General features: G+C 33.7%; 1 protein-coding gene across 2 annotated transcripts in view; it reads right to left on the reverse strand.

Annotated features, from left to right (window-relative positions):
- Positions 1-2,369: 2,369 nt before the first annotated feature.
- CACNA2D1 (calcium voltage-gated channel auxiliary subunit alpha2delta 1) overlaps positions 2,370-12,975 on the reverse strand; it is a 665,469-nt gene continuing 654,863 nt past the window's right edge. For both annotated transcript variants that reach the window (XM_027838804.1, XM_027838803.1), the window contains exons 37-38: positions 12,573-12,655; positions 2,370-4,215 (exon numbers count right to left, since the gene is read on the reverse strand). In XM_027838804.1, coding sequence (XP_027694605.1) covers positions 4,099-4,215; positions 12,573-12,655 — 200 coding nt within the window. In that variant the 3' untranslated portion in view covers positions 2,370-4,098. The remainder of the gene's footprint in view (positions 4,216-12,572; positions 12,656-12,975) is intronic.

Here is a 12,975-nt window from a genome sequence, read left to right on the forward strand (position 1 = left end):
AAATTTTTACAAAATTTTTTTTTCAGGCTTGTCAAGTTCCACAAAAGTGTCAAGAGAACACAATAAAAGGGAGAAAAGGCCTGTTGCCCAGCAAGAGCAAACCAGGGCCTTTTTTTTTTAAATGGATGCACACTGAGCATTTCAATAAAAACATCCCCAAAAGCATAATCCAGACATTCCATAGAATACAACAGAGAAGACAGATTAGTCAGGTCACATTGTAAGTTCAGTTGGCGTCTAAACAAGACAGTATATTCCTTAAGCCTCAGTGAAATTGGTTTGAGATGACTATTTGAACAAGAAACAATGCAAATCTAAGTCCTCGTTTAGAGTAAGTTAATGCTGTTGGAACTCTGGATTTGATTTTTGGACACTTTTGTCTTTGTAGTAGTGTACACTGACTATTAACAATATTAACGTTCTAATATTGGGGTAAAAATAAAGCTTGGCCTTTATTTCGGCACTTAATAGAGTATGGAGGTGGGAGCAAACTCGGGTTGCTAGTCCTTCTAGTGTACTTTTTAAAAGCATCACAGACATTCTTTAGTGGTCCACTATGTCAGTTCTCTATAATTCTAGCAAGTTGAGCTTCTTAACTCACAGGACCAATGGGTAAAAATTTGATATTAAGACAAAAGTTAAGCTTTGGTGTAAGGGGACAAAAGTTTGAATGTTGTTTATAACATACTGAAAGCATCAAACAGCAAGTAACACTTGGGTTGCAAAGGTCACTTAAAAGGGATACTGCCTATTTGAATCCAGTAAGGCCAGTTTAGAGTTAACAAAAGGAATATTATACGAAAACTTACAAATGGCAGCAACACTGTGGTGTTTTTTTTTTCTCCAAGTTAAGCAATAAAGCCTCAAGCATTAGAAACATGAAAAAGGTCATACTAAAATCTCATAAGTCCAGGACCTAAAAATCTCTTCAGTCAAACTTGCTAACTGTCATGTTAAAAACCTGTTACAAATATGGACCACGATTGGTGTTTTGGCAGTAATGCTGGTTGTTCAAATGAAAAAACTAGAAAGGAGCCATTAATGTTAAATTCTTTACTGATTACTTACCACCAATGCAAGGATTGTTTTAATTTGGGTTTAGTGAAGAATCTACAGGATGTTGCATGACTAAGGTGTAAATATATTCAAAGCTTTTCTTCATCTTTTGGTGTTTTCTAAATACTTTGGAAACAAATATTGATAGTATACATCTATTAAATCATCGCCAACAGTCAAAACTCACAGGAAAATATCAACTTCACATGTAATTTGAAGGAATGGGTTTTTTTTTTTCCCCTTAGAAAAGTATGCTAGGAGATGTAAAACTAACAGCAGTCACAAGGACGTTTTTCAGTCAGAGAAACTTTGCTTATGAAATTTATCATCATGCATGTGGTTTACAGATTATATACTTTTTTTTTCCTAACAGAAATGAGCTGTTCATGCACTAAAACGTTTTTATGCCAATAGAAATGGAATAGGATACCAAGTTTAATTGTAATTAGTTTAATAAAGATTGAATCCCATGAAAAAGATTCAATTACTCACTGAAAATGGTATTTTAAAATGTTTTTCAAGAGAGTATTCTATGTTGGAAGTAATTACATAATTTAAATATTTATTATTTAAATATATCATCTAGGGGAGTCCTTGCTATAATTTCCCAACATTGAAACTTGCCACTGACTTGACAAAGTTGAGCAAAGATTCAATAACTTAAATAGTTTACGCATGTTGGTTTAGCATTTGGATTTTGACATTCTCCAAACAAGAAAATCAATAGCAAAACAAATTATTTTTACCTGAGGGTTTTAGAGTCAATCATAAAGTATATTTAAAACATTTGAATAATCAATTCTACCTAGAATATAACATTTCAAATATTTTTCACTTTGGTGGGACTTCCTTTTTTTGTGGTGATGGTGAAGTGCGTGTGTGTGTGTGTGTGTGTGTGTGTGTGTTTAATCAGCATTGCTGTCATTAAGGTGAGGAAGGTAAAACTTTATTGTTACACCCAGGTATAAATGGGCCCACCACTATTAAAATGATTAATTAGAAGTATAAATTAATGTCAGTTGTGACAACCAAAGCTGGAAGTTTCCCTTTTCTGATAAAATAAATAAATAAATAAATAAGGGAAAAGACACAATTGGAACCAAGGGTATATAGGAGAGTCAGAAATGATATTGGACGCAACAAAAAAAAAGAAAAAAAAAAACACTTTTAAGCCATGCCATGGGGTTGGTTTTGCTTTTTGATATGTAATATGATAGTCAAACGTGCTGGACAACTTCAGTAAAATTTTGAGATTAAAAAAAACAAACAACCATTATACAGGAATGCATTTCCAATATATATATAAACATATATGTATACGTATACACACATACGGATATTTTGCACGGTATTTTTTTTGCTTTTATGAACTAATGCATTTTACATAATAAACATTTGCAGGTTGTAGCTTTTAGCTAAATTATAGATCACCAGAGTTGTACATTCATCGATTTATCTCTCACAATACTGTTTAGTTTTGAAAACCAGAAACAAGCACACTGTTCTATCTCTATACTATACTATAGTGCAATATCATGATTTCCTGCACCAATTGGTTTCACCAATGAAATTGTATAAAAAAAGCAGTCTTTATTATTCACAATCAAGTATTAATGTGCATACATACAGATTCAAGGTTTCCTGTTTGTTCAGATTACTGTAATATCTTATTGAACTGGGTGGAAATTTTGTTGAGTTGACCTGGCCATTTTTAATGAAAAATAGCAAGAGAACTTTTTAAAACTTGCAGGTGCTAACATTTAATTGAACAGAGAGGAAACCTGGCATGAATCTTCATTTAGAACATATATGTGCTCTTTAAAAATAAATGTCAAATCTGATTTATATACTTAAAATATCTGTACACAGGTTTTCAGGCAAAAGCACTAGTCTGTATAAAATTCCATTTCTCCATATTCCTCACTGCAGTCCAGTCTTTCAACATTTTCATTTCACAGTATATTCAGATATCTTTATTTAACCAGATCATGTAAGATTATTTAAGTGCACTATAACTGCAAATTTCAGTTTCTCTTAACAATAATACCACTCAGTTACCTTAAAAATAGACTACACTCTACAACTGAAGAAAAGAAACAAACCAACAAAAAAAAAATTGCAGCAGCATCATGCAAAATACCCTTGGTAGCCAAAGTTCAATGATCACAAAAAAGATTTTTCCTTTCCCATCCCATCCATCATCCCTACCATCTCTTAGAGGACTTTGAAAGATTTGGCTAGCATTTCACAACTGTACTGTGAACAGAGGGAACATTAATTTGAACTGTTCTTTTTAAAGGGATGATATTTATCAAGAAGATATGTTAGATGGTTAAAACAACTAACCCTCAAGCACCTTTATTTCAGTAATTTGATTGTTGTTATACTTAAACCAACAGTTTAAAACCTACTAACTCCCCCCTCCCCCCAACTTAGCTGGTCACCCATTTTTTAAATGTATTTTTGGCAGAATAAGCCACTCTTCATAAGGCATTTCATTCATGGTGAACTTTTGACAAAGACTAGCCAATATTAATATTTACATCATTTGGCCATTTAGAATTCATCTCTGATTTTGTTTTCAATACAACTGATGTTCAAACTTTAAGAGTCAAATATCAAAGCAAAATAAAAGTGATTCCTGGAAATCTTGATAAAATAAAAGGGAGCAAAATGAGTCGATACGCAGGTCAAAATATAGAGAACTGATATGATCAAGAAGCCATTTTAAAGGAGGAGCCCTTTTACATGAAGTCATCAATGATCCAACAGCAACAAAAATATCAGATTCCTCAGTAAAGTACACATAGGATTTTGCTATGACAGCATAGATGATGCAGCATTCACACAAGTTCAAGGGTCTGACACTCCAACATGCAGCCACTGTGGGGGCCTAATGAGTCTTTCACATAGAGTTTTACCATGTTGTTTTGAGAACAGCTGATTTTCTGCTGTCTGAATAATTGACCCTTTTGTAATTAAACAGGGCTCATGTTTTGGCAGGGTCTTGAGATCAGTTATACAGATTTTGGTTTCATAAGGTCATAACTGGCAGTATCTACTGCCAGATAACAGCCAAAGCAGTGCAAACTGGATTCCTATCATAGACCACAACGACGGGTTCAATCCAGAAACCCCACCACAATCTGAATAATCTTCCTATTGGGGAAAAAAAAAGACAAATTAATTTCCTTTAAAATATTTATAGAGACAGTCTCAATAGTATGCTAATTCTTACCCACATCTTGAAACACCTTAAAGAATTGCTTCATATGTAATTGAAATTAATTACATTCCTTGAGCATTATTAAATTATGACATTATTTTACAAAGTTATAGTGACTATCACCCCTTGCCCTCAAATTGTCAGTTGATGATTGTGATAACTAAATAAAAATGATTATGACCTTAGCATTGGTTGTCCTGTTGAGTTAAATTTTAGTGGAGGGTGCTTGAATTCATGTTAACATGAGATAAAGTATAGAAAGCATTACTGTCAACATGGTAGTACTTTATAAGCATCAGCTAGTAGTCAGAACAGGAAGAGTAGGAGAAAGAATAGGAACAGCAGTGATCTCAGGATCAGGAATAACACAGCAAACTTGTACAGAAATATGCAAACAACAGCAAAGAAGTCCCTCAAATAGTGCCCCAGTACAAAACGTTTGAACCTGATGTGTTAAAAAAAATTAGTATCAACTGTGATTTGCAAATTTTTGAAAATGGTCAAAGAAATTATTCCTTTGAAAACTGTATGCCCAGTAACAATTACCAATTATCAAGGTGAATGTTCCATACATGAATGCCCCATACAAAGGATTCCTTTCATTAAAAATAATCATAGAATTTCATAGAAAAATAAAACATGAAAGTGAAAGAATTTGACTCATGAATCCTGAGAGAAAAAACTCACATAGTATATACATTCCAACACTATCTGCCACTGGTGAACATTTGCTTTCTGACTATCTTGAAGGCTAGTAATCTTCATCCTGCCACAGCTAAAAGCAAATTATCCTTTAAATTTGTTGTCTGGGTTCTATATTTCAACATCTTTAAACTGTTCTAGATTATTTCCATGTTCCCTTAAAGCTGCAGAACCTCACAAATCACCCAATATATCCTCTAAGGTATTAAATCCTGACTAGTCTTTCCCCATATTTTTCCCCCCACATTGGACTCCTCTTTATAAATACATTTTATTCAAACTGTTATGTTTTCCAAGACTCAACAGTTAGTTTACTGCATAATTTTAGGTTTGGGATACTGAAAAGAATTTCTGAGTTTTCAGAATCCTTTAACTCTGAAACCTACCTGGAGTCCTGATCCACGTAGAAAATTTAAATTATCCACAATATACTCCTTTATGTCAGTGAAATAATTCTTAACATTTTAAGGTGATACCTTTTTAAGAGGCTTCAAAATTTCTCATGTTTGTTTTTTCCTACAAGTTGCTTCAAATATGAGACCGCTTAGACTCTCAGGTCCAAAGTTTTTGGTTGACTATAAGAATAATCAGAAAAATAACAAATAACCCCAATATTACATAGACCTAGTATGCTGTTATGTTAGGTCGATTGTAGAGAGTGGAAAAAATCAACTCTCAGACCAGCATTACCATGTTTGATTCTACTGAATAAGTTATTAGCTTACTAGTGTTCACTAACTTATAATACCAGAAAAATGTCTGGAAAGCACTTTGAAATTCGTAACATAGCTTAAATGTAAGCTATTATTATTATTCTTGCATAGATGACCTGCTCCTTTGCTCACCATCACCATGTAAAGGTGACTCGGTGTTTTCAATCAAGTGTTTTCAGAGATAATTTTCCCATAATTTAGTGTAATTACTCAATGAATGATGTGGCTAGGCTTGGTTAAGCAGAAAAGTCTTTGATGATGGCTTTTAATGTCAGATTGTCTCCTAAATGTTAACTGCCTTAGTTATGCATGGATATAATCAACACTAGAAGTTTGGTCAATACGTGAGGAATTCTGTGGTCAAGATGACCCATTCAACTGATGTGTTATATTTTATACAAGAATTTACATTTGTATGATGAAAAAATCTGCATGTTAATATTCTTGCATTTTGGTCTTAAAGAGGGATTCTTTCTTTATACTATATTTCATACTATACCATACTTTCTTTACACTGTATGTTGTGCATAAATATGATGAGGCAGCATGGTGTCATGGAAAACATACTATATTTTGAGTCAAGATGACCTGAGTTCAAATGCTAGCTTTTTCACTAGATACTTCTATTTATTTTAACCTCTCTGGGCCGGAGTTTCCCCATCCACAAAATGGGGAGATTGGACTAAATGAGATCTAAATTGTCTTCTAGCCCTAAATCTGGGATAGTCTGAACTCTTACTGTTTTGGTTTAGGAGTCCGTATTTTAGTTAAGTTCCCCTTTAAGGTTCTGTGACTTATATGTTGATTCATACCAAGACATCTGTCTACTGAGTTTCCTGGAGGTATTTTCCTGTGCGTCGTGCACATTATGACAACATGTACTGAGATCAGCAATTATTACCTGACATGTACTGTTTTAGTGGGAGGAGTGAGCAAAACACATTAAATCATAGATGTGTAGACCTGGAAGGGGCCCTTAGAGGTTATAAAGTCTGTCACTGAGTCTCACCCATGCAGAACACTTATACCTTCACCAGGCAGATCTCTCCATTTGAAGAGATGACTGAGGCAGGAAATACCAAAACCCCTTGTGTTAACTGACTTCATTGCAACAGTCTAAAATTTTAAAAAGCAAGTGCCCCACAAACCACCTCTCTTTCTATTTATCTTGCCAATAATAGGGGAAAAATAATTTTATTAGTCCTTCCTCTCTGGGGAGAAGAACAACACTTCTGGAATTTCCTCTGAACTTGTCTCTGAAGATTCTACATGTCAGTCTTTATTATAGAGCACACCTCGGTACTCTTGCCTCCATGTCCCAAAAGAAAAACATGTAGTTCATAGCTGTATCCATATATTTTTTCCAAAGGTTTATTTTATGAGCTCATTTATATAGATGGCTAAATCCTTCTTTTCTTGGCCTCAGCTAAAAAAAAGGATCATTAGATTTCCCCAAGGATTATTTAAAGGGTCATTCTGAGAATAAATTATTTTATTCTTTTTAATGCATTTTCTCTTCAATGTTACATCTTCTTGATATGATTTAAATATAGTTTGAAAAGTAGGCAGGTAATGTATTTGAATTATCCCAGACAGTTTCAGAATCATTTTCTACGTAAAACTCTCGAGGTAAGGAAACATAAGGCCTTTTCCAATAATCCTTTCCACTGTTAATCATCTTTTCTAAATGATGCACCCATTTTGACCTTAACTTGGTGTACGGTGTGAGATCAATCATCTTTTCAAGAATCAAAGGAGAGAGTTCTCTTCCAAAGCGCACTCAAGTCATGAAGTTGCATATGTGACACCTTTTTTCCAAAAATTTGTTTTTAAAGTTTCTGTTTCATTTGTGCAACAGACTTGTTTGTTCTACTTGAAAATACTTTGTTTTCAGAGGAAATTCTCCCATAATTTAATGTGATAACTCAGCGATGTGGCTAGGCTATTATTTCCACTTCTCTAAAGCTGTAGCTGATAGCTAATTATATTCACTTATTCAGTCTAAGTGTATTAAGGAACTTTATGTAACATAGTTTTTTGCTCTGCTCTGTTTATCTAAATTGCTTTATAAATAAGCCTTTATTTTCATCTTTTTTCTTTCTCCTTTAGATTTGGTCAAAAGATCTTGGTGTAAAACCTAATTGAAGAACAATGATTAGTGAAAGTTATAATCATATGATTGGGCAAGTGTTCAGTAGTGGGTAGAGAGCTGTTATCAGTCAGGTGGACCTGGGTTCAAATCTTGCCTTTGACATATAATGGCTGTGTGACTTTTAGAAAGTCACATAACCTATCAGTGCCTGAGGATCCAAGACTATAAAATTCTAGAGCAGGTGGTGCTCTGTATGAGTAGAGGAAGTTTCCTCATGAAGAATTCATTATACCAAGGAAATTATAGGTCCAAAATATGGCATGTGAGTATGTAGTTTTATAGATATGCTCCATAGTCTGTTAACTTTGTAGGCATGTTAAGTGACCTGTCTCCAGTAAGGATTATATCTCTAACTTCTGAGAGAGCCTATGATGAGAACTCTGTACTGTTTGAGAGAATTTTTCTGGGCAATCCATTACTATGTTCAGCAACCTGATGGGCAGCTAAATTTTCCTTATATCCATTCATATACTGAGATATTACCTATTTCATCTTTGACTATCTTCAGTTAGCATAGCTATCTTTATACTAATCAAACTGGCTTAAGGACCATTATGTTAACTTTCCCCTTAGCCTTCTGTTATTTTCCTTTGTTCTCATGTCATAAGCAATCTAATCCATTAAATGTATTCATATGACCTGGACAATATTTTTTTATATGTAGGAATGTCATGTAGGGCAAAGTACAAAATTTTGATAGTGTAAATGTGCCAATTTTTCCCCACATTACCATCTTCTCTAGGGCTTAGCAATCTGAACAGTCTCTTTCACATATCCTCTGCACAGGTGGTCTCATAAATATGAGGATGATGGCTTATGCTATTTGTTGTCATTTTGAGTAGAAAGTGATGTCTCTATCAATAAAGGAACTTTATAATGTCTCTGTGACAAGAAAGTGACAATCAACTCAGATTTTAAAATAAGTACTTCTAACCATTTGATATTGTTTGGACCCCAAAGTATTTTTTTTCCCTCTTTCACTAGTGTTTATATCTAACCAGCGGGGCTGTTAAAGACAACACTTAACAGGGAAACTTTTGTGATGACTTTGGCAAGAAGTGAATTAGCAGTAAACGTGTAAATCGTATTGAGAAAGATTCCAATATTATGGCAGAAACTAATTATGTGAACAAAAGTAAAAAGGTTAAGCTTATTGAAATGTTCATTATGCATCCTCTAATCATAAATACCAACTTTGTTATTGTCTCATAGATCACTTGTTTCTCAGTTTTTTTCATCTTTAAGATAAGGGATATTAATGTGGCAGTGATGAAATAAGGCTTTGCAAAGAAGTATTTTGTATATGGCATATTTAAAATTATCTGTGAAATTATGTACCTAATCATAGCAACAAAGTTTTTTCTTAAAAAATGTTTAGAGTTCCCAGAGAAAAAGAACTCAACTTATCCTTCATTCCATCTTGCATCAAGGAAAGCTGGGTTTATTACACTGCTCAGTGTTTGAATACTAAAACTTTATTTCATCAATACAGACATTTTCTGTTTATGTTTTGAATAGCCTTTTCCCTTTCACCCCACCCTCTAACCCCCATTCCACTTCTTTCTGATGAGATCACGGTTTTCATGTTAATGGTCATATCTCCATCTAGTGGTTTACCAAAATGAAATACCAAACAAACAGTTTTCATAAGCAGCAATGGAAAAATAACACAGCATTGTTGTTCCAGGAACAACAACAAAAATGACAGTCTAACTCGGTCAAGGGTCATAATTTTGGACACAAGTGATTTGGCAAACCAGTAAACAGTGCTAAACACACAAGCAGGGCCTTAAAATATCTAAAATTGGGAGGCCTGGTAGTGATGTACACTGTATTTTATAAACTAGATGTACATAAAGAAGGCTTCAGTTTATATGTTCAGTAATATTTATGGTTGTTGGGGAAACATGAACTTTAAGAAGCTGAGGTTTCTCTACAACAACTTTTCATCAAGAATATTGTTTTGTTAAGAAAAATATGAAGAGCTGGATAAGCAACATACCTACCACTAGAAAGATGTGAACTTTTGCTTAGGCCATTATTAGCATATTCTCTAGAAAACTCCTGTTAAAAATTCATTATCCAATAGTGTTTTTTCCATGTTAATAGAAATGTAAAGATTACACAGTTTATTCCTCAGATGATTATCTGGTCTTCTAGATAATGCTTGATCAAGATACTATTTTTATATGGAAAGTCCATGGATACCAGCCCCAAGCATTATGAAAAGGATCATTTTCTTAAAGTGCATAAACAAAACACCAATTATTTTCCCCCCAGGAGCATTCATGGTTGAAACTAAGTTGTCTTCAAAACGGTATTTGTATTGATACTTTAAAAAGCCTCCTTTCAGACTGTGATTTGGGGGACATAAATTATTTGCTAGAGTCTTAAGCCAAGAACAACAACAACAAAAAATTAGAGAAAGTAACTGACCATCCACACCACATGAAAACTTGCAGTGAAATGAAGATAGGAGCTGACATCGTGGTAGTGGCATGACTCCTTGTACACATAAGTTGATCCTATCAATGACAGGCAAAGTAGCAAGTACAGAAAAAGGAAAGAAAACACAGAAAAAAAAGACATACAAGATGAAATTCCATGCAACTTGCTAGCGGTTAGCAGAGTGAGCATCCATGGAGAGCAAATTCACAGTGACTATTGCAAATAAACTAAATTAAAATATTTAACTATTAAAGAAATGCACCACTGACACATTGACACATATAACCAGTGAGCAAGAGCTGTATTTCCATACACAATCCTAAACATAATTGTTAGACATGGATTTCTGGAAATCTTCGTCTCAGCCAAATGTTTCTAATTTTTATGATAAAATTATGGAATTTCATAGGTTTAGAATTTTTCCCCCCATTTGTTTTCTTAACAGTGTTTTCTTATGCACTGAGGTGCGTTTTAGTGATGTTCTAAAATGTAACTTAATCAGAGGCCTTATCCAGATGGAAGCAGATGGCTGCTGACATGATGAGTAAAGCCTCCTTAATGAGTAGCATCCCTAAGCCAGCATTCAGCATGCTTTGGAAAGTAATTTTGTATAGGTAAAAACTCCTAGTAGTGAAGTGAAATGTGGGGTCTAGAGTTCTAGTGGTATAACAGTGAGAATGTGGCCTAACTCATTCAGTCATGCCTCTAATTACCAAACAAGAATTACAATATCTTCAATAGGAATATTTGGGATTCCCTGGATAAATCATATGTAGAAACGATGTAAACTAGAGGCAAAGGCTATGATTCCTAGTACAGGACTTGAAGCTTGTAAGACTTGGATTCTTTTACTGCCATTGATGCTTCCTTACAGTACAACCTTGGGCAATTCACTTAAACTCCCTCAGCTTCAGTTTCCTTATCTGTAAAATGGGAATAATAATACATTGAACCCCTTAATAGGACTGTTGTGAGGCTCAAAAAAGAGATAGAAGCTTTAAAAATATCTTAATAGAGGCAATAAGATGAAAACAAATAAATGACTTGAGCTCCTAAGAAAAGGTAATCATATGCCTTTTATTGGCTGTATTGTTTGTGACCAGGATTCACTTGATTATGTTTTCAGTTTAGTGCCAAATGTTCATTTTAGTAGAAAACTACCATTAGATAAAGTCAGGGAACAGCAAATTTGAAAGAAAGGTAATAGAAATGTTAAAAAAAAAATATTGACTTGGTTTCTATTTTTCAAAACAAACAAACAAAAAAAAAACACCCCTGAATTTTCTTGAAACAAAACAGGAAAATGAGGGAATCCAATATTGTGGGGGAGGGGATTTGGTTTTGTACATCAGAATCTATTTCGCCAGTACAGGCCAGGAAATCACCTTTAACTTATAGTCCTAAAGCGCTGCTTGGGATAAGGGGAGGATTAAAGGTTGTTAATTGCCCATATTTGTATACTAGTATGTGTCAAAGGAAGAATTTAAACATAGTCCTTACTGAATTCAAGACCAGGCCTACATTTTGCAAATTGCAATGAACTTAACATAAACACAGTGATTGGAGATAATTTTTACAAAGCAGGGGATTTTTCAATTGTGGCCATTACTGGTTAGCAGTATTTAACTACCAATAAAATCAAAGACAACTATTCTCCTGTAGGTCATCTGCCCTTTTTTCGTAGAATGTAAGAGATATTAAAAGATAACAGTTACAAAAAAAAAAACCCTAAAACAAGAAAACAACCAAAAAACTAAACAATATTTAGATTTGGGGTAATATAAAAAAATCTATACTTGATAAAAATATTAATAAGGTTAACTTAATAAAAGTTCTTTAAGAAACATATTGAAATAAGACAGAAGAGATAAAAATAAAAGCATTTTTATATTTTCAGTTATCAAAAATATGATAGTTCATGGTAGAAAATGGCATTTTCTATGAGCCATTAGTTAAGTAGAAAAAGAAGTTTCTGTCACCATCCATCAGATTTATAACCTGGATTCATCAATACCAAATTAGGAGGATTTGTGTATGAAAGTACAATTTTTATAGAAAAAGCAGATAAAAGAAGCAAGTGTTAATTTTTTGTTAACTATGGAACACTGAAATGAAAAGTCAACATTCTCACCAAGTACAGCATGTTCAATAAGAAAAATTACGGTTAAGACAGTTCAGCTAAAATAAGGATTACAATTCAAAACATCACATTTATTCTTGGCATTTACTGATCATTATCTTGTAATATTTTAGTAGTTTGTAAGCTTAAGCTTACCATTTTATTGTCATCGAAACATACATCAGGTCCCTTTCTGTATCTGGGTTGCTTAACCATATCACAAGGATCTGGCCCATCAGCTAAAAAAAAATCTTGTTAAGGAAAATGAAAGTATTTTTTTCGAAGAAATAGAAACATAGTTGATCAGAAACATTATAAATGTATTTTTTAAAGAAAAAAAAAATCACCAAGGAACTGTGATAGTGAGTATATAGATGCTGGGGATCAATCAGTCCCATCATCAACCATTTATTTATTTATTTATTTTAAAGGCAGTTGGGGTTAAGTGACTTGCCCAGGTCACACAGCTAGTAAGTGTCAAGTGTTTGGTCTGAGGCTGGATTTGAACTCAGGAGTGTTCTATACACTGTGCCACCTAGCTGCACCCCCATCATCAACC

Source organism: Vombatus ursinus, unplaced genomic scaffold, assembly GCF_900497805.2.
Source record: "Vombatus ursinus unplaced genomic scaffold, bare-nosed wombat genome assembly UNPS02014830.1, whole genome shotgun sequence".
Taxonomy (NCBI): domain Eukaryota; kingdom Metazoa; phylum Chordata; class Mammalia; order Diprotodontia; family Vombatidae; genus Vombatus; species Vombatus ursinus.